Raw genomic sequence first — 24,266 nt, 5'->3', positions numbered from 1 at the left:
GCATGATGACAATTTTTTTTTTTTTTTATTGACAGCAAACAGTTTACATCAGGGTATGTTCACCTCTATAGTGAGGAAGAAGTTACACAGATATACTATTTGCGGAAAACGTTCTCGAGCATCAGAAATAATGATTTTAAAAATAAAATTCTTGTAGTGTTTTCCTGTGAACTTGGCAGGATATGGTTTTACCCTCCCTGCATGCCTACCAGCATATGTATGTATGTTGTGCAGACTGCAGCCTTTTAAATATGAAATTGTAGACATGGTTCAACACCAGACAGTTGGTGACGTACTTAATTAAACACAGCTCATGATGCCTACGTTTGACATGGACTCAGAAGCTTTTGTAACATCCATTTTATCGTCCTGTCCATTCATTAACCATTTAATTCCAGTTTTACTTCTCCATTCTATTGTATATTTCATCCCATATTTTCTCACGTAGTAAGCATCATGCACACGTGTTCTGTGTTCAGGCCGCAGACCAACTACACGAGTTCAGACACAGCTGATTGTAATTTTTGTTAATTTAGTCATTCAGTAACCATCCAGCAGGTAGCAGACACCTCTGTGGGATTTTCCATACACAAAACAAAAATGCTGTTTTGATCAATGTGGACCATTGGAGTCTGTCCTCATTATATGTTTGTATTTGGCGAGTTATAAGATGCAAAGGGTTATTGTCCACACAAGCTGTTTGGGATGGACCACCTCACTCGTCTGCGTCTTTGCTGTCCAAACTCTACATTGCTACCAACACTGGGAACAATCAGTCATCACTATCCCACTTAAATTGGACTGTTTAACTTAAACTGAGCTCATTTAAGACTCACAGTTTAATGCTTGAGGAAAAATTGTCAGCAATGATGGGGCTCAAGTTGCAGTCTACACCAAGGCCTATAAGTAGGGAAGGATTGTTCCATATACTGGTGAAAGGATTAATTCATTATTACTAAAAGAATCTGATTAACACATACCTTTGGGGACACTGACAAGCATTGTCCCCAATCCAAAATGACATCCTCGACCTCATGGATGCTGTGAGAAGAACGCATTCCAAAGTAGAAAGATGGGGATTAAGCTCGGCATCAGGAGACGCAATCCCTGCTCCTAAAGATCATCTGCCCTGCACGTTTTTCAGTTCAGGTGATCTCCAGGACCCCTGCCCTACGTACATGATTGGCATAATATCGAATGTTATACAGCATTATTGTGAACTTTAATTTGCCAATTGCAGTGGACGATATAAAGTTCCTTTCATCACAAATGTACAAACTATCTGATAGTTTTTGCTTGAGGCTTAAAGCAACATGCAACCGCATGGAATCATCTCTAAGGGGAAAAAAGGGGGAACTGACATACTGCAGCAGAACTGCATGGACCACTAGGCAGTTTGGACATATATATATATATATATGTACATAGGACTGTCTTTAACCCACAGGACCCTGTTAACAGCATGAAAACCTTGAAGAAACACGATTAGTGTGAACCATTAACAGTTTAGTAAATAGACCCTTGTACGATGACTCCTTTGAGTAGCTGAATGCAGGATCTCTCTTCATGGCCTATTTCTTCACTGTAGATTATCTGTACAGAGACAACAGCCACCACAAAGTCAAACATCCCTATCCCAGCAACCCAAGCAACGTCTCCCCTACCCCCAGAAAGTAGACAACTTGTGCAATTCCAAAAAGGGGAGCGATGACCAGAGCGCGGCAAGTTGCCCCCTTTAGGAATGCCTGCGGGCCCTCACGCCTCATGATGCGCCTGTAAATGTAAACAGTGAGGTCACCAGGAAGAAAATGAGGAAAACCTGTATTTCTGTTGAGTCAGATATTGATATATATTTTTTAAATATCGGTTACGGCCTTACTGTGTGCAGTCAATGATTCCTCTGTAGGTGTCCTCCCCCTCACCCTTTTGTAGAGTCTGCAGACGCGTTTTTATAACTGCAGAGGAAAACAGTAAAGTCAGTGATGACTCTGTGCCCGTCAAGTGCTGTGGATGGTTGGACACATCTGTTATCTTCATGGGTAGCAGAGGTTGAAGCCTGTGTTCACACTTCATACCCCGCAGTCTGTCTCACCGTCTAATGGTGTAACAGCTACAGCTGCCACTGAGCCGGCGGTGCACCCTGCTGCAAAGGACTGCCAGAATGGGGCTCGTTCCTGCACGTCACTCTGGCTGCCTGTCTGATCGCGGCCCAGCGCGTTCAGGTTTGCAAACAGTGGGAAGTAGATCATTGAGAAAGGTACATCCCTGGAGGGAAAAAAATGTTTTAAGTAGGATAAATGAATGGAGCAAAGTGGAAATGAACGGTCAGGGAAGGAAATGGAGCTGACAAGTTGTGACGTGGACTTAGATGAAAACGTCAAGTGAGGAGAAAAACTGGAAATGTGATGTGACCCCATTTAACTGCAACACAACATTGCTGCAGGGATTTATTGATCATATTGATTAGAAGATGTCAGGAAATGCAGCAGTATACATTACATAATTAAAAATCAGCTTATTAAAGCAACAGTTGTATTTGGAGAATTGTGTATCATCAGATTATGTCAAGCATTTGTTTGCTGGATTGTTAGCAGAATTATTCAAACTTAAAACCATGGCGCCCATTGCCAATGTTTGGCCCAGATTGCCTTCCTGATACCAAAAATGAGGAAATCAGGCCCAGTTTATTACAATGGCAGTCTAAAGTTGTGTGTCATATGGAACAGGTTACTGCAGAGGGCAGCACAGTGGCTTAGTGGTTACAACTGCTGCCTCACAGCAAGAAGGTAATGGTTGGGTTCACTTCCCACCTGGGGCCTTTCTGTGTGGAGTTTGCATGTTCTCCCCATACACATGGGGAGAACATGCATGGGTTCTCCCATGTGCTCTGACTTCCTCCCACATCCAAAGCATGTTTGGTGAATCTGAAACTTTAAATTGACCATAGGGGTGTGTGTACAACCCCAATTCCAATGAAGTTGGGATGTTGTGTAAAATGTAAATAAAAACAGAATTCAATGATTTGCAAATCCTTTTCAACCTATATTCAATTGAATACACCACGAAGACAAGATATTTAATGTTCAAACTGATAAACTTTATTGTTTTTGTGAAAATATTTGCTCATTTTGAAATGGATACCTGCAACACATTTCAAAAAAGCTGGGACAGTGGTATGTTTAACACTGTGTTACATCACCTTTCCTTCTAACAACACTCAATAAGTGTTTGGGAACTGAGGACACTAATTGTTGAAGCTTTGTAGGTGGAATTCTTTCCCATTCTTGCTTGATGTATGACTTCAGTTGTTCAACAGTCCAGGGTCTCTGTTGTCGTATTTTGTGCTTCATAATGCGCCACACATTTTCAGTGGGCGACAGGTCTGGACTGCAGGCAGGCCAGTCTAGTACCTGCACTCTTTTACTACGAAGCCACACTGTTGTAACGTGCAGAATGTGGCTTGGCATTGTCTTGCTGAAATAAGCAGGGACGTCCCTGAAAAAGACGTTGCTTGGATGGCAGCATGTGTTGCTCCAAAACCTGGATGTACATTTCACCATTGATGGTGCCATCACAGATGTGTAAGTTGCCCATGCCATGGGCACTAACACACCCCCATACCATCATAGATGCTGGCTTTTGAACTTTGTGCTGGTAACAATCTGGATGGTCTTTTTCCTCTTTTGTCCGGAGGACACGATATCCATGATTCCCAAAAACAATTTGAAATGTGGAGTCATCAGACCACAGCACACTTTTCTACTTTGCGTCTGTCCATTTCAAATGACCTTTGGCCCAAAGAAGGCGGCAGAGTTTCTGGATGTTGTTGATGTATGACTTTTGCTTTGCATGGTAGAGTTTTAACTTGCACTTGTAGATGTAGCAACGAACTGTGTTAACTGACAATGGTTTTCTGAAGTGTTCCCGAGCCCACGCGGTAAGATCCTTTACACAATGTTGTCGGTTTTTAATGCAGTGCCACGTGAGGGATCGATGGTCACGGGCATTCAATGTTGGTTTTCGGCCTTGCCACTTACGTGTAGAAAGTTCTCCAGATTCTATGAATCTTATTATATTATGGACTATAGATGATGGAATCCCTAAATTCCTTGCAATTGAACAATGAGAAACATTGTTCTTAAAGACTATTTTTTCACACAGTTGTTCACAAAGTGGTGATCCTCACCTCATCTTTGCTTGTGAACGTCTGAGCCTTTTTGGGATGCTCCTTTTATACCCAATCATGATACTCACCTGTTTCCAATTAGGTGTTCTTTGAGTATTCATCAATTTTCCCAGTCTCTTGTTGCCCTGTCCCAACTTTTTTGAAACGTGTTGCAGGCATCCATTTCAAAATGAGCAAATATTTGCACAAAAATAACAAATGTTTATCACTTTGAACATCAAATATCTTGTCTTTGTGGTATACGAGGGCTGTCCGTAAAGTATAGGTCCTTTTTATTTTTTTCAAAAACTATATGGATTTCATTCATATGTTTTTACGTCAGACATGCTTGAACCCTCGTGCGCATGCGTGAGTTTTTCCACGCCTGTCGGTGACGTCATTCGCCTGTGAGCACTCCTTGTGGGAGGAGTCGTCCAGCCCCTCGTCGGAATTCCTTTGTCTGAGAAGTTGCTGAGAGACTGGCGCTTTGTTTGATCAAAATTTTTTCTAAACCTGTGAGACACATCGAAGTGGACATGGTTCGAAAAATTAAGCTGGTTTTCAGTGAAAATTTTAACAGCTGATGAGAGATTTTGAGGTGATTCTGTCGCTTTAAGGACTTTTCACGGTGCGAGACGTCGCGCAGCGCTCTCAGGCAGCGTCATCAGCCTGTTTCAAGCTTAAAACCTCCACATTTCAGGCTCTGTTGATCCAGGACGTCGTGAGAGAACAGAGAAGTTTCAGAAGAAGTCGGTTTCAGCATTTTATCCGGATATTCCACTGTTAAAGGAGATTTTTTTAATGAAAGACGTGCGGGCGGATTGCAGCGTCGGCACGCTCCGTCACAGGAAAAACACCTCTGCTGGAAGCCTTAAGGACAAGTTGGAACATCTCCAGCTGATAAACAATTTCTCATATACTCACTCCACTGAAAGCCATCAAAAGCCAACTGGATTTTAACAAATGGTTATCAACACGGAGGTGTTTTTCCTGTGCCGCCGCACCGCGTCGGCTGCGGCCCGACGCGCGGACCCATCCGCACGTCTTTCATTAAAAAAATCTCCTTTAACAGTGGAATATCCGGATAAAATGCTGAAACCGACTTCTTCTGAAACTTCTCTGTTCTCTCACGACGTCCTGGATCAACAGAGCCTGAAATGTGGAGGTTTTAAGCTTGAAACAGGCTGATGACGCTGCCTGAGAGCGCTGCGCGACATCTCGCACCGTGAAAAGTCCTTAAAGCGACAGAATCACCTCAAAATCTCTCATCAGCTGTTAAAATTTTCACTGAAAACCAGCTTAATTTTTCGAACCATGTCCACTTCGATGTGTCTCACAGGTTTAGAAAAAATTTTGATCAAACAAAGCGCCAGTCTCTCAGCAACTTCTCAGACAAAGGAATTCCGACGAGGGGCTGGACGACTCCTCCCACAAGGAGTGCTCACAGGCGAATGACGTCACCGACAGGCGTGGAAAAACTCACGCATGCGCACGAGGGTTCAAGCATGTCTGACGTAAAAACATATGAATGAAATCCATATAGTTTTTGAAAAAAATAAAAAGGACCTATACTTTACGGACAGCCCTCGTATTCAATTGAATATAGGTTGAAAAGGATTTGCAAATCATTCTGTTTTTATTTACATTTTATACAACGTCCCAACTTCACTGGGATTGGGATTGTACGTTTGACTGTCTATATGTGGCCTTGCAATAGACTGGAGTCCTCTCCAGGGTGTACCCTGCTCTATGAGCTTCTGGGCACGTGCACAATGATACACTGTTCATTCTATGCGTTAGCGTCTACAGTTGCAAGACTTTTCCACAATGATAAATGTATCTTGACATCTGAAAAGTGTCTTCTACCGAAGAATGTGGCATGTTTGTCATGGGATTATAGATGTATATTATGTTTCCAGAGGAGATTTAACGAGAACAGCAAAACAGTGAGTCTTTGAATGCGCTGCTGTGCGCACATATACATTGCTGTGCTTTGCTGCCCAGTCTGGACAGTTTCACCATGCTCCAATGAAACCACCCACCACTCGCTCAAAAAAATAAATAAAATACAATCTGCATTGTGTTTTAGTTTTACATTGTAATCTGGCATCAAAATAACCGAGTAGCAAAATCTATATTCCAGCAGAATTTATTTATTTCGACAGACAGTGATGATAATAACAGCCATCTGTAAAAATAAAGTAAGATGCCTGGTGTTTGCAGTCCTGTACGAGTCTGCCATGTAACAGTGCAGTGAGGCAGAGTGACAGATAAGGTGATGCTTAAGTTTCTTATAATATGCCGCCCTGTGACTATTACTCTGACCACAATCCGTCCTCTTGGCTCCACAATGCACTAGTATTGCTCACATGCCCCGACATCTGTGAAATATTACCCTTTATCTGTACAAATTAAATCCAGCTGCTCTCTGTTTTGGATCACAGTGTGTCCCCAAAACAAAACACATTTTTTGAACACGTTCAAAACATTCCTGATAGTGCAAAATGACCTACAGCACTACTTTTACCACCTCTTTACTACCTATTTCTGGCCCCGTTTGCAGTTTATGCACCACAAATGTCGCCATCCCTGTCAGTAATCTGCAATGGGACACTAGCTACAGAACCGATTTTAACAAAACTGAAAATGTTGACCCTGGCCTGGAATGAAAATGGAAACTACATTTTTATGCATTCTAAAATAATTTAAAGGAAGACACAGAAAAGCCTATTTGGAGTTTGTTTGGAGGTCTTTTGCAAACTCCTAGCAAGCTTTCATCTTTATTTTTAAACTAAGAAGAGGCTCCTATCAAGTTACATTGTCATAATTTCCGGATTAGTGGACAGTTACAGTTATATTTGTCCATTTGGATGTTTCATTTCAACACATTCTTTGAAGCTCAGTCACAGTGACCTTTTGGATTATTGCTATCTCTCATATATAGGCCCTTCTCTCGTAATTTATCAGTTTGAAGGGTGGCTAACAGTTGTGATTGTTCCAACCTATTTCCATTTAAGAATTAAAGAGGTCACAGCGTGCTTGGGACTCTTCATGGCTATTGACATTTTGTTGTCACCTTCCTCAGCTCTTTGCCCCAACACAGTCTAGTCTCTGTGTTCATGTGGGTCATTCCTTTGACCACAATGTTGGTTTTTGCCAAGAAGTTGGTCAGGATAAAGGAGCACGCAATGTAGTTTGTGATCTAGCTTGATGTAGACATTGGATTTCTTCTTAACAAAAAAAAAGTGTAATAAATGTGCTTGGTGTTTGGTTCCTAAAGCTAGTCTCTTTCAGTATATACAAAATGTATGCTTCATCAAAATCAAAGCAGGACTGGCAACCACTGTGTGGGTTTGTTTGTTTTTGTCACCTCAGTAATGTTGCTCCTGCACCCTTGTAGAGACCAGCCAGGCCGCGTGTCTTCAGGAGCTCCGCAGTGATGCCAGTGGCCGACAATTTATGTGGTCGGGTTGGCGGATGGGGCACTGGCGATGGAGCTGGACCAGCAGCAGCCGGAGTCGGCCTTGCGACAGGTCTCTGGGCAGCTGAAAAATGGGGTTGTCTCAGGTTAGAAAATACATGTAGACTATTCCCTGAGTTTTATGTATTTATTTATTTAAACTATTTAGGTGTCATTCATTTATTCTGAGAATGAAATTGATACAGGAATTGATAAGCAGAAACATAACGCAATATGTGCCAAACAATCATTTTCACATGTTGTTGTGTGGGCCGCTGAAGAGGAGGTACTGCTGGCCCACCACCACCAGATGGCGCCCTGCTTGAAGTGCGGGCTTCAAGCAGGAGAGGGCGTCATAGCAACCGGGAGTGACAGCTGTTACTCGTCATCAGCATCAGCTGTCACTCATCCACATCATCACCACCACCTTAAAGGCCGGACTGCAACTCCACCTCCCCGCCGAGAAATCAACTACCAATCAGGTAATTTTCTCTGCTGACTCAAAACATTGAGTAATAATCTGAACTTCTTTGCAGCCGTTTTCCTGTGGTGTGCCCTTATCTGTGGGATTGGCGTTTGGTGTGATCAGCGACGGCTTCGCTTCACGCCCCAACCAGATAAGTGGTTAGACAGGAGCTGCACGAGTGTGTGATTGGAGGTGGAGGTGCTCCCTCCTTACTGAATACAGACTGTGGGATTACTAAGTGTGCGACCTCACACTCATCAGGACTGTCTCTGTCCTCTGCCAGCAGTACCGGGTCTGACTGCTGAAGACAGCGGCCACCTGGGGCGCAGGGCTTGGCGGCTCCGGTGTTCTTCAGCTCCGTTGGTGGTGGAAGCTGTGTGGGATCCGGCTCTTCTCTCGCCAGGCGTCTTCTATCGTCGAGCCTGCCCACACGTCACCTGGTGTATGATTGACAGTCACTATATTGTTATTGTCTGTACGTCGTTGTGTGATTCACAACATTAAATTGTTACTTTTGGCTTATCCATTGTCCGTTCATTTACGCCCCCTGTTGTGGGTCCGTGTCACGACACTTTCACAACACATCTGTCTCCACAAATTCAGAGTATTACATGTGAACTAAGAAGTCCAGTAGAATGAGGGGCAATGTCTGGGCTGCAGCTTTTTCTAACTGAAACTTTGACACTGCAAACAACAGGACTATTTCAGTGTATTGGCCGCTTCAAAAACAATTTTTGAGTCGAGCAGGTTGTTTTCCAACACAAATTCCACCACAGGATTATGTACTGCACCTTGAAATGTTTTTGGTACAAAGCAAACACACTGGGTGAGAGTTTTCAACATTACCTGGACTGAGTGTTGGTTTAGTCGTGTAACAATTTCTACAATTACCAACACGTAGCACCATTATGTCACTTCTGTAGGAACTCTTGGAAGATACATTTATTGCCATTAGAAACTCACCCAGTCTTCCTGCATCTTGCAGCTGGATCTTAAGCATCTCCATGGGAGTAGTGACAACTACCTGACAGGTCCCAGCCCCACACCCAGCCAATACTTCACCCCATAGGGGTAATTTCCTGGGAACACAAAGTACCAGTAACAGCCACACAAAATTATGTCCGGTAAAGGTTATCAGAATTTATACCAGCAAATAAGCACATATAAAACATTTAGGACCCATGATTTAGGTAGAGTTGCCATGAACTGTACGTTACCGAAACATGTTCACTTGCCAGATTGTGACAAAGCCTGAAACGGCTCATGTCTGTGCTGTAATCTCACTTTTTTATATTGCACCAGGAAGGACGTTGACTAAAGAAAAGAAGGTAAAGAAAAACACCTTTGAATGTTCCTGTTAGTTTTAATTCAATTTTCATTTATGCCCCTTTTAATACAGGAGGCACAAATCTGACACACATCAACTGAACGTGAGTTGAAGCCGAACATGATTTTTACATGTTCAAATCTATGGTGATTGATATGGGCCACAACACTTCCAAATTAAGACAATACCTAGCAAATGCACAAAACCATCTACATAACGTCCAACAGGAACTTGCATAAAATCTTTAACAAATTGCACAAATGCTTACAAACATAATCAATATAAATATCACCTGCAGCACATGTAACAATTTAATTTGATAATGTGCCTTTTGCAGATTCAGACAGCACCCACCCCCCAAATAAAGAATGTAAAAAAGCTTTGCAAAGCGCCACAACACAAGAGAAATACAACACAAAAAGAGGCTTCTCCTTGCAAGGCTGTCCAGTGCATTGCAACATATTTTATAATGCTAATTGTTGTTGAATTGATGCAGGTGCACACTGTGCATCCAGAAAGCATTCACAGCGCTTCACTTCTTCCACATTTTGTTATGTTACAACCTTATTACAAAATGGAGTAATTCATTTTTCCCCTCAAAATTCTACTCATAACACCCCATAATGGCAACATGAAAAAAACCTTTTGTTGTTGTTGTTTGAAATTATGCAAATTTATTAAAAATAAAAACCTAGGACATCACGTGTACATAAGTATTCATACCCTTGCTCAATACTTGGAAGAGTAGAATGGGAGGCAGAGCCTTCAGCTTTCAGGCTCCTCTCCTGTGGAACCAGCTCCCAATTCGGATCAGGGAGACAGACACCCTCTCTACTTTTAAGATTAGGCTTAAAACTTTCCTTTCTGCTAAAGCTTATAGTTAGGGCTGGATCAGGTGACTGAACCATCCCTTAGTTATGCTGCTATAGACTTAGACTGCTGGGGGGTTCCCATGATGCACTGAGTGTTTCTTTCTCTTTTTGCTCTGTATGCACCACACATACAGAGCAAAAGATCAATCATTAGTGATTGATCTTTGCTCTCTTCCACAGCATGTCTTTTTCCTGGTTCTCTCCCTCAGCCCCAACCAGTCCCAGCAGAAGACTGCCCCTCCCTGAGCCTGGTTCTGCTGGAGGTTTCTTCCTGTTAAAAGGGAGTTTTTCCTTCCCACTGTCGCCAAGTGCTTGCTCACAGGGGGTCGTTTTGACCGTTGGGGTTTTTCTGTAATTATTGTATGGCTTTTGCCTTACAATATAAAGCGCCTTGGGGCAACTGTTTGTTGTGATTTGGCGCTATATAAATAAAATTTATTTGATTTGATTTACTTTGTTGATGCACCTTTGGCAGCAATTACAGCCTCAAGTCTTTTTGAATATGATGCCACAAGCTTGGTGCACCTATCTTTGGGCAGTTTTGCCCATTCCTCTTTGCAGCACCTCTCAAACTCCATCAGGTTGGATGGGGACCATTGGTGCACAGCCATTTTCAGATCTCTCCAGAGATGTTCAATAGGATTCAGGTCTGGGCTCTGGCTGGGCCACTCAAGGACATTCACAGAGGTTTCCTGAAGCCACTCCTTTGATATCTTGGCTTTGTGCTTAGGGTCATTGTCCTACTGAAAGATGAACCGCCATCCCAGTCTGAAGTCAAGCGCACTCTGGAGCAGGTTTTCATCCAGGATGTCTCTGTATATTGCTGCATTCATCTTTCCCTCAATCCTGACTAGTCTCCCAGTTCCTGTTGCTGAAAAACGTCCCCACAGCATGATTCTACCACCACCATGCTTCACTGTAGCGATGGTGCCTAGTTTTCTCCAAACACCTGGCATCCACGCCAAAGAGTTCAATCCAGAGAATTTTGTTTCACATGGTCTGAGAGTCCTTCAGGTGCCTTTTGGCAAACTCCAGGCAGGCTGCCATGTGCCTTTTACTAAGGAGTGGCTTCCTTCTGGCCACTCTACCATACAGGTCTGATTGGTGGATTGCTGCAGAGATGGTTGTCCTTCTGGAGGGCTGTCCTGTCTCCAGAGAGGAATGCTGGAGCTCTGACAGAGTGACCATTGGGTTCTTGATCACCTCCCTGACTAAGGTCCTTCTCCCCCGGTCTCTCAGTTTAGATGGGCAGCCAGCTCTAGGAAGAGTCCTGGTGGATCTGAACTTCTTCCATTTATGGATGATGGAGGCCACTGTGCTCATTGGGACCTTCGAAGCAGCAGAAATGGAAATCCTGTCTCGGAGGTCTTCAGACCTTTGACTTCATGATTGGTTTGTGCTCTGACATCAGAATCAGAATTGCCTTTATTCACCAAGTATCTTCAAAAGAATACAAGACAGTTGACTCTGGAGTGAACTGTACCGTCTCTATACAAGCATGTATAAATAAACACTAAATAATTACCAATACAAAATGTGAAAATAAAATGTGCTATAAAAATGTGCAAAGGAGAAACGGCTCCAGGTTGTTCTGACCACACTAGAGGGCCAACTGTTCCAACTCTTGTCTGTATCCGGCCCCATCACCATCCTGGATGTCACCAATGATGGTGGTATCATCTGCAAACTTCAGGAGTTTAACAGATGGGTCCTCTGATGTTCAGTTGTTTGTGTAGAGTGAGAAGAACAGTGGAGAGAGCACACACCCCTTAGGGTTGCCAGTGCTGATTGCCTGTGCTGGATGTGATGCTCCCCAGCCTCACCATGCACTGTTAACTGTGGGACCTTCTATGTAGACTGGTGTGTGCCTTTCCAAATTGTGCTCAATTGACTGAATTTACCCCAGGTGGACTCCAGTTAAGCTGTAGAAACATCTCAAGTATAATTACTGGAAACACTATGTACCTGCGCTCAATTTTGAGCTTCATGGCAAAGGCTGTGAATACTCATGTACATGCTATTTCTTAGTTTTTTTTTTGTTTTGTTTTTTTTATAAATTTGCAAAAATCTAAAAAAAAAATAAAAAAAAATCACATTGTCATTATAGGATGTTGTGTGTAGAATTTTGAGGGAAAAAATGAATTTAATCCATTTCGGAATAAGGCTGTAACATAACAAAATGTGGAAAAAGTGAGGCTCTGTGAATACTTTCTGGATTCACTGTAAATCACTCTGGTTTTTTGTCAGAAGTATGTTGTTTTTGCATATTTATCCTGGGAATTGTCAGTACATGGATTCGGAGAGCTAATTTAAAGTGTCCACCACCACAGAATGCAGCAAACATTTGTGTGTGCACTGACTGTGCATATAAGTGAGTTGCCTGTCATCAAACAAGGCAAGGCTGTATATGTGCATGTTTGCTTTTTTGTGAGAAAGTTAGGAAGCTAAATGAGATCTGCAAAGTTGTGCACACTATCATCTCACAATTTCAGTGTGCTCAATTCAGTTTATTTAATTTATATAGTGCTAAATCACAATAAAACTGCTGCAAGGCACTTCACACAAGTAAGGTCTAACCTTACCAACCCCTAGAGCAAGCACACAGGTGATAGTGGTAAGGAAAAACTCCCTCAGATGACATTGAGGAAGAAACCTCAACCAGACCAGACTCAAAGGGGTGACCCACTGCATAGGCCATTCTAAGAAGGTTTTTGCAAAGTTTTACAAAGCCGAACAAACAGAAAACAGGAAATCAAACAACATAACAGCGAAAGAGAAGATGATGAATTTGATGAGAAGTCCACACAGGTGTTTGCACCACAGGTAGGGGTCATCCAGCATTTCTTATGGCATCAGTGGGCCTGTTCCTATGACAATGTCCATTCCAAACAGACTGCAATGTGGGGCATCAGCTTCAGGCATGACATCTCACGGTCAGTCTAGCACCCTGCGGTTTGTAGCAGTCAATCCTGCAATCCTATGTGACGTGATTCGTACCTCGGACAGAGAGAAAAAGAGTAGAATCAGTCGGCTGGAAAAACTACACCTTAGGTATAATTCATCAGCAGTAAATCGACAGGAAAACAGAGAAATTACTGAGGTGATCGCTGGCTGCTAGGCCTAAGCGTCAATAACAGACCCCAAATTTAGATGAAGTTGAAGCCAAGTCCTGTTCCAATAAAATGACTTTAAAAGGATAGGAAGCATAGTACCATACTATGCCGTATGCTAGCCATACAAGAGGGAGAATAAATGCGTCTTAAGTCTGGACCTTAAAGTCTCTACAGAATCTGATTGTTTTATCTCCATAGGAAGGTCATTCCACAAAACAGGTGCACGATAAGAGAAGGCTCTGTGGCACATAGACGTTTTATTCACCCTAGGGGTCTCTGTGGCATGTAGACTTTTTATTCACCCTAGGGACACAAAGCAGGCCACCGCCCTGAGAACACGGAACCCCTGCTGGTGCGTAGGGTTTGAATAGGTCAGCTAAGTAGGGAGGTGTTAGTTCATGAATAATTTTATAGGTTCATCGCAGAACCTTAAGATCTGACCACGCCAAAATGGGTGTAATGTGGTCAAACTTTCTGCTTCCTGTTATAAGTCTGGCAGCAGCATTTTGAACAAGTTACAGACCCCTAATGCTGGACTGCAGTAAACCAGAAAATAGAGCATTGCAGTAGTCCAATCTACAAGAAACAAATACATGGATCAGAGTCTCTGCATCAGCCAATAACAGGGTGAGACAAATCTTTGCTATATTTCGCAGGTGGAAGAAAGCAGTCCTCATAACATTTCTAATGTGTAAGTCAAAGGACAACGTGAGATCAAAAATCACCCCAAGGTTCTTCACTTTGTCAATATGATGTATGACACATTAGCCCTGGTTAAGTGGTAGCAGATCAAATTGATGCAGATTTCTCGCTGGACTAAGAACCATCATTTCGATCTTTTCCAGGTTTAAAAGTAAGCAGGTGGAAGAAAGCAGTCCTCATAACATTTCTAATGTGTAAGTCAAAGGACAACGTGAGATCAAAAATCACCCCAAGGTTCTTCACTTTGTCAATATGATGTATGACACATTAGCCCTGGTTAAGTGGTAGCAGATCAGATTGATGCAGATTTCTCGCTGGACTAAGAACCATCATTTCGATCTTTTCCAGGTTTAAAAGTAAGAAATTTATGGACATCCAGTTTTTCACCGACGCAAGGCAATGCTCTGAGGACTTTATGTGTATGAGATTACCAGCAGTTATCAGCATGTACAACTGAGTATCATCAGCATAGCAATGAAAGGTTATCCCAAAACTCTGCAGTTTGTGTCCAAGGAGTTGCTATATGAAGGGAGCAAAGCAGGGGCCTAAGATGGAGCCCTGTGGAACCCCATATCTCATGTCAAGGTATCTCAAAGTTATCTTCAAGATTATCAATATATCTCAAGGTTAGAGGTAGTGTTGTTGTACAAGACATAGTGAGAATGACTGGTTAGGTACAAGTATGACGTCAACCGTGCAATGACGCTGTTTGTGGTCTAGTGACCCGTGACCTGTTCAGAGAGGATTCAAAGCACTGCATTCCTCCAAACCTACATCTCCTCCTATCACAGTTAGGGTAATTCCCGTTGGGTCTACTTTAAATAAATAGATTGACCCTCCTGCTGTGATGCTGCACATCACTGGTGCCAGGGGTCTGTTAGCTGATCCACCTGTCAGCTGCCAACCACAAGATGGCAAAGGTGGTGAAACAGCTGAAGACAGCGGCAGCTATAGGGATTTATGCTATCTGGTTCGATCAGGGCACCTGGAAAAGCCCAAAGGGAAGTCCATATATCAACTGACGGTGAGGAAATAGGTGGGGTTTTTTCTGCATGTATACCAGGGTGGTTGCAAACCAGGACTCAGCATGGTTCCATAGCGTGGTGGATACAGTGACATGTGGCACTAGGCCTGGTCGGACAAAAATGTATTTACCCATCCTTGGAGAGCTTTTGTCTGAAGACGTCATTGGCAGCCAGTTTGATGGCTTTTTCTGGTGTGACGAGAGTGAGATTTACTGCTGCACCTGAAAAAGGCAGAGATTAAATAAGTCCCACACCATGGTCTCCACAGTAATGTCGAGGCCACCCGGCACCCGGTTAACACTGCTGCTTATGGATAAAAAGATTCAGTTCTCACACAAGCGCTGCATAGGCAGACAGATTAAGCTGATAGTAAAGCAGAGTGATAAAGCTGTTTGTCACAGGGATTAGAAATTCAAAAAATACCTCTGTAGCATCCAAAATAGCCATCTGAGCGTAAAGTCTTTGCCAGACAGTCCAGCCTTTAAAAAGAAACAGAACACAGGACATTCTGCTTTACAGTGGGTAAAGTATGGGCTTATGTCTGGGGGTTTTATTACCCCGTGTGTCAGCAAAGCACCAATAGCAGGGTATTGTTTTCACTGGCATGTGTGTGTGGGGCAAGATAGCTAAAAATGACTGGACGGATTTCCCTCTAACTTGTTGGGAATATTATCTGGATTAATGTCTGGAGGTATTTATATTCTGGAGTAGTTTGGAAAACGTAGTCCAAAAACACTTTTCTTTTTTTATAGTATATCTCTGTATGCACTGTCCTCCCAGGTAATACCTAGAATGCAACAAATACTTCTCAGATGAAATGTGCCAAGTCTTTTTTCCTGTCTGGAGTATGGAGTCCACATTTCACTGCCGTACAGGAGTGTGTTGATGACGCAAGCATTGTATACTGCCATCTTTGTTTTCATTGTCATCTTGGGGTTTGTCCGCACTTTAGTCGTGGGTGTTGTGGCCGCCTTCGTAATCCTCTTGTCTATTTTGGTGTCCAGATAGAGATTATCAGTGATGCAGGAGCCTTGGTAAGTAAACTGATGGACATCATTGAGTTCAAAGTAATCCCTGGTGATGGTTGGTTTGCCTCTGTATCCTGTCTAAGGACATTAATATTCTTTGGTGTCCAAAGGCCTTACAGCATCATCAGCAAAAAGAAAGTCTGTGATGAGGATTTTGCATATCTTGATCTTGGCTTTAGGGCAGGCAAGATTGAATAGCCTGCCATCTTATCTAGTCCGTCAGTAGATTTCCTCTGTTGCACAGCCAAATGCATGCTTTAGGAATAGAGCAAAGAAGTTCCAAAAGAGTGTGGGAGCAAGGACGCAACCCTGTTTGACACCTATATCGAAGGGTTCAGAAGCAGTACCATTATACTGCTCAGTGAAAAGATACGATCAAGCTCAGCAGTTTTGGTGGGTAGCCAATTGTAGGAAGGCTCTTGAACAAGCCATCTCTGTTGGCTAGATCAAACGTTTTAGTAAGGTAGATAAAGGCAACTTACAGGGCAACTTCTGTTTGCAGCAATTTTCTTGGAGTTGTTGTCTGGATAACACCATGTCCAAAGTACAACTCCCAGCTCAGAAGCCATATTGTAATTTGGGGTAGACCACTTTCTGCCAGCTTCTGCAGGCATCTCTCATGTCCTGAGACACGGCTTCTTCATGTCGGCATTGACAAAGAACTTTGTGCAGTGGGAGGAGTAGAGTCCTTGCTATACATGATCAAATCAGGGGGGATCCTCCTACTTCCTAGGTCCTTGCCAGTGGCCAAGCTGTCAATTGCCTTGCTGAGTTCCTCTATGGTTGGAGCCATGTCTTGGTCAGCTATGGTTGGGAGACACTCAGTGGCACCAGCGGCTGTTAGGGAACCAGAATTCATTCTGGAGTAAAGGTCAGAGAAGTATTCCCATCTCTATCTTTTGGCCTTTGTCAGTGAGAACTTTACCCTGGGGGGCTGTCAGATACCACAATTGACCCTCAGCTTTTACCCAACAGCACTGACCAATGACAAGCCAGGCATGTTTAAAAAAAAGTGGTTGAAGTGGAGGGTGGGAGCAGATAAAAATGCTGTTTTTTCCTCTGCAAAGAGAAAATAACCTCATGACTAAGCTTTGAAGGAAACGAGTGCTCTAAACCATTTTTCCATCTCATGACTCACAGTGGAATCCCACAGTCGGAAAATACTGACCACGAGTGCCACGCCCCGTTAGCCAGAAACAAATACCCACCAGATGTGCACACTGAAAAAGTCTGCTTCTCTTAACTTTGTTTCAGACGCCTGTAAATGTGCATGTATGTGTTTTTCTGTTAATGTATATATTTTAAAATCAAGTTGTTAAAGCATGAATTTGTTTTACTTTAACATGATTAAGTTTCCTTTTTGGAGCAAATGAATGAAGATAATGCACAGCTTTAAAAAGTAAACTAATAAAGTCAGCATGCCAGTCCATCTAAACACACTCTTTTATGGTGATTCTATTATGTTTCTTTTGCCTGTACAAAACGTCCCAAACAAGGACCAAAATGGAGATGTTTGGCAATGCTACTCCGCCCTGAAATAGGACTCAGTGAAAAAGTATGTGGCTCTTGGTTATGTGAATAATAATTTACTGTATCATGGTTCTAATTTGAATTCTGTTGCTCGTTCTCTAAGAGTTCTGCGTTAAGTCCACACTTCACCAAGGCACACGTATTTTGAGGAGATTTTGCTTCATGAGACTTTGATGTCTGTTTTTTATTAAATTCAATTTATTTCAATTTATTTAATTTATATAGTGCCAGATCACAAAGCTGCTTCAAGGCACTTCACACAAGTAAGGTCTAACCTTACCAACCCTGAGAGCAAGTACACAGGCAACAGTGGTAAGAAAAAACTCCCTCTGATGATTTGAGGAAGAAACCTCAAGCAGACGAGACTCAAAGGGGCGACCCTCTGCTTGGGCCCTGCTACAGACCAGAGGTGGGACAAAGTCACTGTCAAGTCATTCTCAAGTCATCAATCTGCAAGTTCCAAGTCAAGTCTCATGTCAGCTTGCAAACAATTGGTGGTCATTATGACTTGAGACTTGATTTGGGACTTGCTGATTCATGACTTCAGTGTGACTTCGACCCACCTGTGCTTCTGACGCAGTTAACAATACAAATATACAGGAATTTTTTTAATAGATTTGAATGCAGAAATAAGTCAGTTTCCTCTTCATGATGTTTCAAGATGAATAACAAGTAGGAATTCTGTTTCTTTGCATACAAAATACTTGAAAACAATCCCAAAGTTTAATTCAGCAAAGCTGTGGAAATGAAAAAGCAGGAGCATGAAAGAAACTGTGTTGACTGTCATGTGCAAAAAAAAAAAAAAAAAAAACCTTAGGAATGATTTAAAAAATATTAATAAACAAAGAACACAGGCGGTGGAAGAAAATGTCTAATACTAATATTTTTGGAGAAATTACGGATATTACGTAACAACAATGAACATTGATAATTATATTCTGAACTCGCACGTCATTCCAAATCATTATAGAAACTTTGTATAATTTATTACCACCCTTGAAAAATATCAGCTACCTATTTTATAAACACTACCCAATCTAGAGCCCATGGATCCCCACAGGCAACACACTAGTTAATCTAAAAAGTCTTTTACTTTATTTTAGCATTTTTCAAAAGCAGGAAAAATTCTCTATTATTTAGTTAGTTTTTTTTTGTTTTTGTTTTTTTTGTTTTTTTTTCCCAGAAATTCACATTTTGAAATGTAATTTCTCCCAGCTCTTTATGTAATTTGCTGCCCCTTTCTAAGAACCAAGCAATTGTAGTCCTCATTTTGGATTTATTAAAGGTCACAATGAAAACCGGACCGGGACCCTCACAGACAGCGTGCATCTTGTGAAAGGCCCAGAAGGTGGGTCATACAGCACCTTTTATACAGTGTGGGCATTTACAGTGGGTGTAGATTAGTCTCAAATTTCTAATGTTACTGGCTCTCACAGATAGGCGGAGCCCTCCCTGTATCTAAGACTTAGACATAAATTATGGAAATAAAACTTAACTCTTATGTTTAAATGGTAAACCAGATCCCAGAGACTTCCAATCAAATAGCAAAAGCACATACTTAATAGCTAACATAAAATAAGAACTTAGCACAGATATTATCTAACAGAAATTACAAATGAAGAGTTTAGATGCAAAACACTACAAGTCCATTTTTCTCAAATGGGGAAACATGCAATTGAAAATGTAAACTCAGATTTATGTTGTGTGGCTGGGGGGGCCTGGCTGCCTTTTGTTTCTGTTTTCTGTCCTGTCTTTTGTTTTTCCTTCCAGGTGGCTTGCATTTGGGACTGAGTGGCTGTGTAGCTGAGTTTATCAGGACCTCACCCTGATCACCTGCGGCTCGTCAGGACTCACAGCTGTGGTGCATCTACATGGATTGGAACATGGTGGCATTTAAGACTGGAGTACACAGTGTGTATTTGCCAGAGACTCGACCTTGTGACCAGACGGGTGAGATCGTCGTCTTGGGAGCCATCTCATCATCAGTGGATGCAGAGAATGTCCAGGTTTGATGCATGGTCTGTGAAAGAGGAGGGGGTGAGGTCTCACGCTCGTCAGCACACTTCCTGAGGTACGTTAGATTTTGTGACTAACATTTATATAGTCAGTAAATGTGGTGTCCCTCACACCTTATTATATTGAGCTGTATGTTGGTCGTGTAATCAGCTTCCACTGCAGTGGAGTTTTGTGAACTGGATGTTCCATGCCTGCAGGGTGGGAAGCTGATTAGTAATTAAGCCAGGAAGTGTTTGCTGTTTGTGCACCTTTGAGCGTTCTCTCTGTGTGTTGAGTGTGGACTCACATAATGATTCCTTCTTTCACAGACTCGGTTTGTCGCGGCCACCTGGGGGGTGTCGGCGGGGTCCTTGGGTCCGAATTGGTTCTGGCTCCGGACCGTTGGCGCTGCTGGGAGTGCACCGCAAAACCACCACGCCAGACCGCGCACTTTTATATTTTTTCACATCACTGTTATGTTCATTAAACTCTGTTATCCTTTGTACCGTGCTCTGCTTATTTTATACTGGGTCCTTCAAACGCTGGTCGGTTCTCCGGGCTGCGTCCGACACATAACAGTTTACATAAATAACATGAAAATGCTGTGTTCAAATTCTTTAATATTTTTCACACAGATAGTGACCAAGTGCATGCTGACCTCAATTAAACTTTTTGGTTTTGGATTTATAGCATTTTGCATCTAAACTCTTCAGACTGGGTCTTTTTAGTTTACTGTACATCATATGCCATTTGAGGAATTTGGGGTGGTGGCAGTGCGGGGCGGGGTCTACTCACATTCCTTTGTAGGCCCGGATGCCCTGCTGGTTCTGTAGGCGAGTCTTGGCCAGGTCAATAGGAAATACACACGTCACACCAACCAGTCCTGCCACGCCCCCATTAATCAGCTTAGCAGTAAGGCTGCAAATGGATCGACATGGAAACACACACGTGCACATCCACACACACACGTGCATCCACATACACATTTATTAATGCAAGTCATGCAAAAGATGCACCAGAGTGTAGACAAAGATGCAAATGAAGCAGGTGGAGCAGATCACAAGCTGACATACAAAGGCAACAACAGTCTGTTCAGTTTTAAAACTTTTTTTAATCACATTCACAAAGCTGACCAACACGCGAAGTAGTAAAGGATGGTTACCTCACTTTCTTCTCCGTCATCCTGCCTGGTTTTGGACCACAGGCCCGCTACTTCTCCTCTCGTCTTCCTCTTCTTCTCCTCTTCCTCTTTCTATCCTTCTTCTCTCCCACACTTCAGCATACAGGCCTCACCTCCCCACCCACCCCCAAAACACAGCTCACTACAGCAGGTTGTTTACTTCGACCTGGTAGGTGTGGACTGCTTTTTCCCTACTGTGGTTTTCACCACAAAACCTGGATGTGTGTCTTCCGGCCAGCCTTTCTTCTTTGTTATACGTCACACTAAATCCCAATCTCCCTCCCTCTCTAGGTGTTTCTCTCTGTGTGCCTGGAACAAGATAACAGGATGTGTTTAGGAGGGATATAACACATTTAAAGAGTACAGCCATGCCGTTCTGCACAGTTGGTCCCGTCAGACCCCAGACGTTGAGCAGAATCAGTCCTGACTGACTCTTGGACCACTTACAGTGAGGCAAATAAATATTTGATCCACTGTTGATTTTGCAAGTTTTTCCACCTACAAACAATGGAGATGTCTGTCATTTTATTGTAGGTACAATTTAACTGTGAGAGACAGAATCTATAAAAAAATAAATAAATAAAAATGATGAAATCTGATTGTATGATGAAAGTATTTGATCCCCTATCAACCAGCAAGAATTCTGGCTCTCAAAGACCTGTTAGTTTTTCTTTAAGAAGTCCTCCTATTCTGCACTCTTTACCTGTATTAACTGCACCTGTATGAACTCGTTACCTGTATAAAAGACACTGTCCACACACAGTCAGTCACACTCCAAACTATCCACCATGGCCAAGACCAGAGTTGTCTAAGGACACCAGGGACAAAATTGTAGACTTGCACATGGCTGGGATGGACTACAGGACAACAGGCAAGCAGCTTGGTGAGAAGACAACAACTATTGGTGTAATTATTAGAAAATGGAAGAAACATAAGACAACTGTCAATCTTCCTGGGTCTTGGGTTCCATGAAAGATCTCGCCTCATGGGGTAAGGATGATTTTGAGAAAGCCTAGAACTACACAGGAGGACCTGATCATTGACCTGAAGAGAGCTGACACCACATTTGCAAAGATTACATTAGTAACACACTACACTGTCATGGTTTAAAATCCTGCAGGCAAGGTCCCCCTGCTCAAGCCAGCACATGTACAGCCCTGTTTGAAGTTCACCAGTGACCATCTGGATGATCCAGAGGAGGCATGTGGTCAGATGAGACCAAAATACAGCATTTTGGTATCAACTCCACTCGCCGTGTTTGGAGGATGAGAACAACCCCAAGAACACCATCCCAACTATGAAATATGGGGGTTGAAACATACATTTTGGGGGTGCTTTTCTGCAAAGAAGACAGGAGAACTGCACCATATTGAACAGAGGATGGATGGGGTCATGCATCACGAGATTTTGGCAAACAACCTCTTTCTTTTAGTAAGACCATTGAAGATGGGTCATGGCTGGGTCTTCTAGCATTTCAAGGTCCTGGAGTGGCCCAACCAGTCTCCAGACCTGAACTCAATAGAAAATCTTTGGCGGTAGCTGAAACTCAAAACCTGAAAGATTTGGAGAAGATCTGTATGGAGGAGTGGACCAAAATCCCTGCTGCAGTGTGCAAACTTGGTCAAGAACTACAGGAAACATTTGACCTCTGTAATTGCAAACAAAGGTTTCTGTACCAAATATCAAGGTCTGTTTTTCTATTGTATCAAATACTTATTTCATGCAATAAAATGCAAAATTAATTATTTAAAAATTATACAGTGTGATTTTTTTTTTTTTTTTTTTTAGATTCTGGCTCTCATAGTTGAAGTGTACCTGCGATAAAAATGACAGACCTCTCCAATCTTTGTAGGTGGGAAAACTTCAAAATCAACAGTGGATCAAATACTTACTTGCCTCATTGTAGGATCACGAGAAGCTGCTCGCATTTCAACGTGTAGAACTGGAGTTGCATCACAGGGTATCTGGCTTAAATCTTGTGCCAAATCCCAATGGGCATCTGTTGTGGTGACCCAGGCATTCCACTGTTTCATACGATCAGAGGAGGACTGTCAAATCCAGATCTGTGTATTGGGACAAACGTGAAAATGAGAATCTCTAACATGGAGGACAGGACTGAAAGAGGAGCAGCTGTTACCATTTTAGGAATCCAGTATTTAGAAAAGACTGAAACGAGATTAAAATGGAAGATGTAAACTTAGTTTGGCAGGTTCCCCCCCCCTTTCTTTTGATTCTGTAACTACAGTGGATTGCGGTCAAGCTTTGAAGGTTATATACAAGGAACAAAAGTGCTGCTGAAACCTTAACTGTGGGTCAGAACATATTTCGTTTGCAGTTTCTCTCAGTTTCCTGCATTTTCCCCTTCTGTGTCCCCTCAGCTTCGTAATTAATCTCTCTCTTTGAATCTCTCCATTCTGCCTCTATTTTTACCACTGTAAACCTTCACACTGTCCATGCCTGACTTCTCCTTTGAGTGTGACGAGCTGTCTGCTTTGTTTGTTTTGATGCCTCCTTCCCACAGCGGTGCAGTTTAGTATGATTTACTTATTTCTTCTATATATGCCTTTTGCGATCATAGTCACATTCTACACATGCCTGTCAATGAGGCCTCTCGCTGTGGAAACTTTCTTTCAGGTCGCTGCCTTTCACACACAGTAGTATTAGTCGCACTGCAAAAACACAGAGAAGGGTGCCCCAACCTCACATACCTCGATTCCTCTCAGACAGCACCAGAACACCCCGATCCAAACGTTAAGCACAGCCAGAATCTTTGATAAACTTGTGTTTTCCATTGCATATAGCAGCAGGGTGTTGGTTCTTACCGCTGTCAGTGCATCCCACCGGCAGGATCAAGCTGCCCGCTGTCCTTTTCCCTCCAGCAGCATGTGCAGAGACGGCAGTGGAGCATAAGATGTCTGAGAGAACCAGTCGCCACTCATGGGCTGTGACACAAACACCAGCATTGTACTCCCGTCTAAGTCCCTCCCTCTGATGGTGAGAGAAACCCCAACAATACAGCTGTGGGCCAATAAACTTAGATCACACACGCGCGCGCACACACACAACAGTCACACGTTTGTAACTCTGTGTGCTTTAAAAAGGAAAAAGAAAATATGTACAACTGGAGCCTCACCAAAAAAGACACCCCATTCCTCATGAGGCCTGTGGTGCCAAGCAGCATTACATAAGACCTCAGACCTCACTTCAGGCTGCGAATGTTCACAGACTGGTAATTAGTACCAGGTTAAACTGTGATATATAATTATTGCTGTGCACGTGGCAATTAAAGGGTAAGATGATTATGTAAAAAAAAATATGAGCAGAGCACATGACTGCACCACAACCTCTCTTATCTGAATGAATGAATTTATTCGGCACACAGATGAACAACTATAAAGACAAT

General features: G+C 42.7%; 1 protein-coding gene across 1 annotated transcript; it reads right to left on the bottom strand.

Moving 5' to 3' along the window:
• Window positions 1-23,844, bottom strand: slc25a18 (solute carrier family 25 member 18). The gene is made up of 10 exons (XM_034177054.1): window positions 23,686-23,844; window positions 20,846-21,172; window positions 20,479-20,601; window positions 15,554-15,609; window positions 15,261-15,351; window positions 9,055-9,170; window positions 7,536-7,710; window positions 2,093-2,265; window positions 1,880-1,955; window positions 1-1,773 (listed from the first exon to the last, which is right to left on the bottom strand). Exons 2-10 carry the CDS (start codon window positions 20,863-20,865, stop codon window positions 1,632-1,634), a joined length of 972 nt encoding a protein of 323 aa, XP_034032945.1. The 5' UTR covers window positions 20,866-21,172; window positions 23,686-23,844; the 3' UTR covers window positions 1-1,631.
• Window positions 23,845-24,266: the final 422 nt, after the last annotated feature.

This window comes from Thalassophryne amazonica, chromosome 8 (assembly GCF_902500255.1).
Source record: "Thalassophryne amazonica chromosome 8, fThaAma1.1, whole genome shotgun sequence".
Lineage (NCBI taxonomy): Eukaryota > Metazoa > Chordata > Actinopteri > Batrachoidiformes > Batrachoididae > Thalassophryne > Thalassophryne amazonica.
The sequence above is the reverse complement of the archived record's forward strand: the minus strand, read 5'-3'. Positions and strand labels throughout refer to the sequence as shown.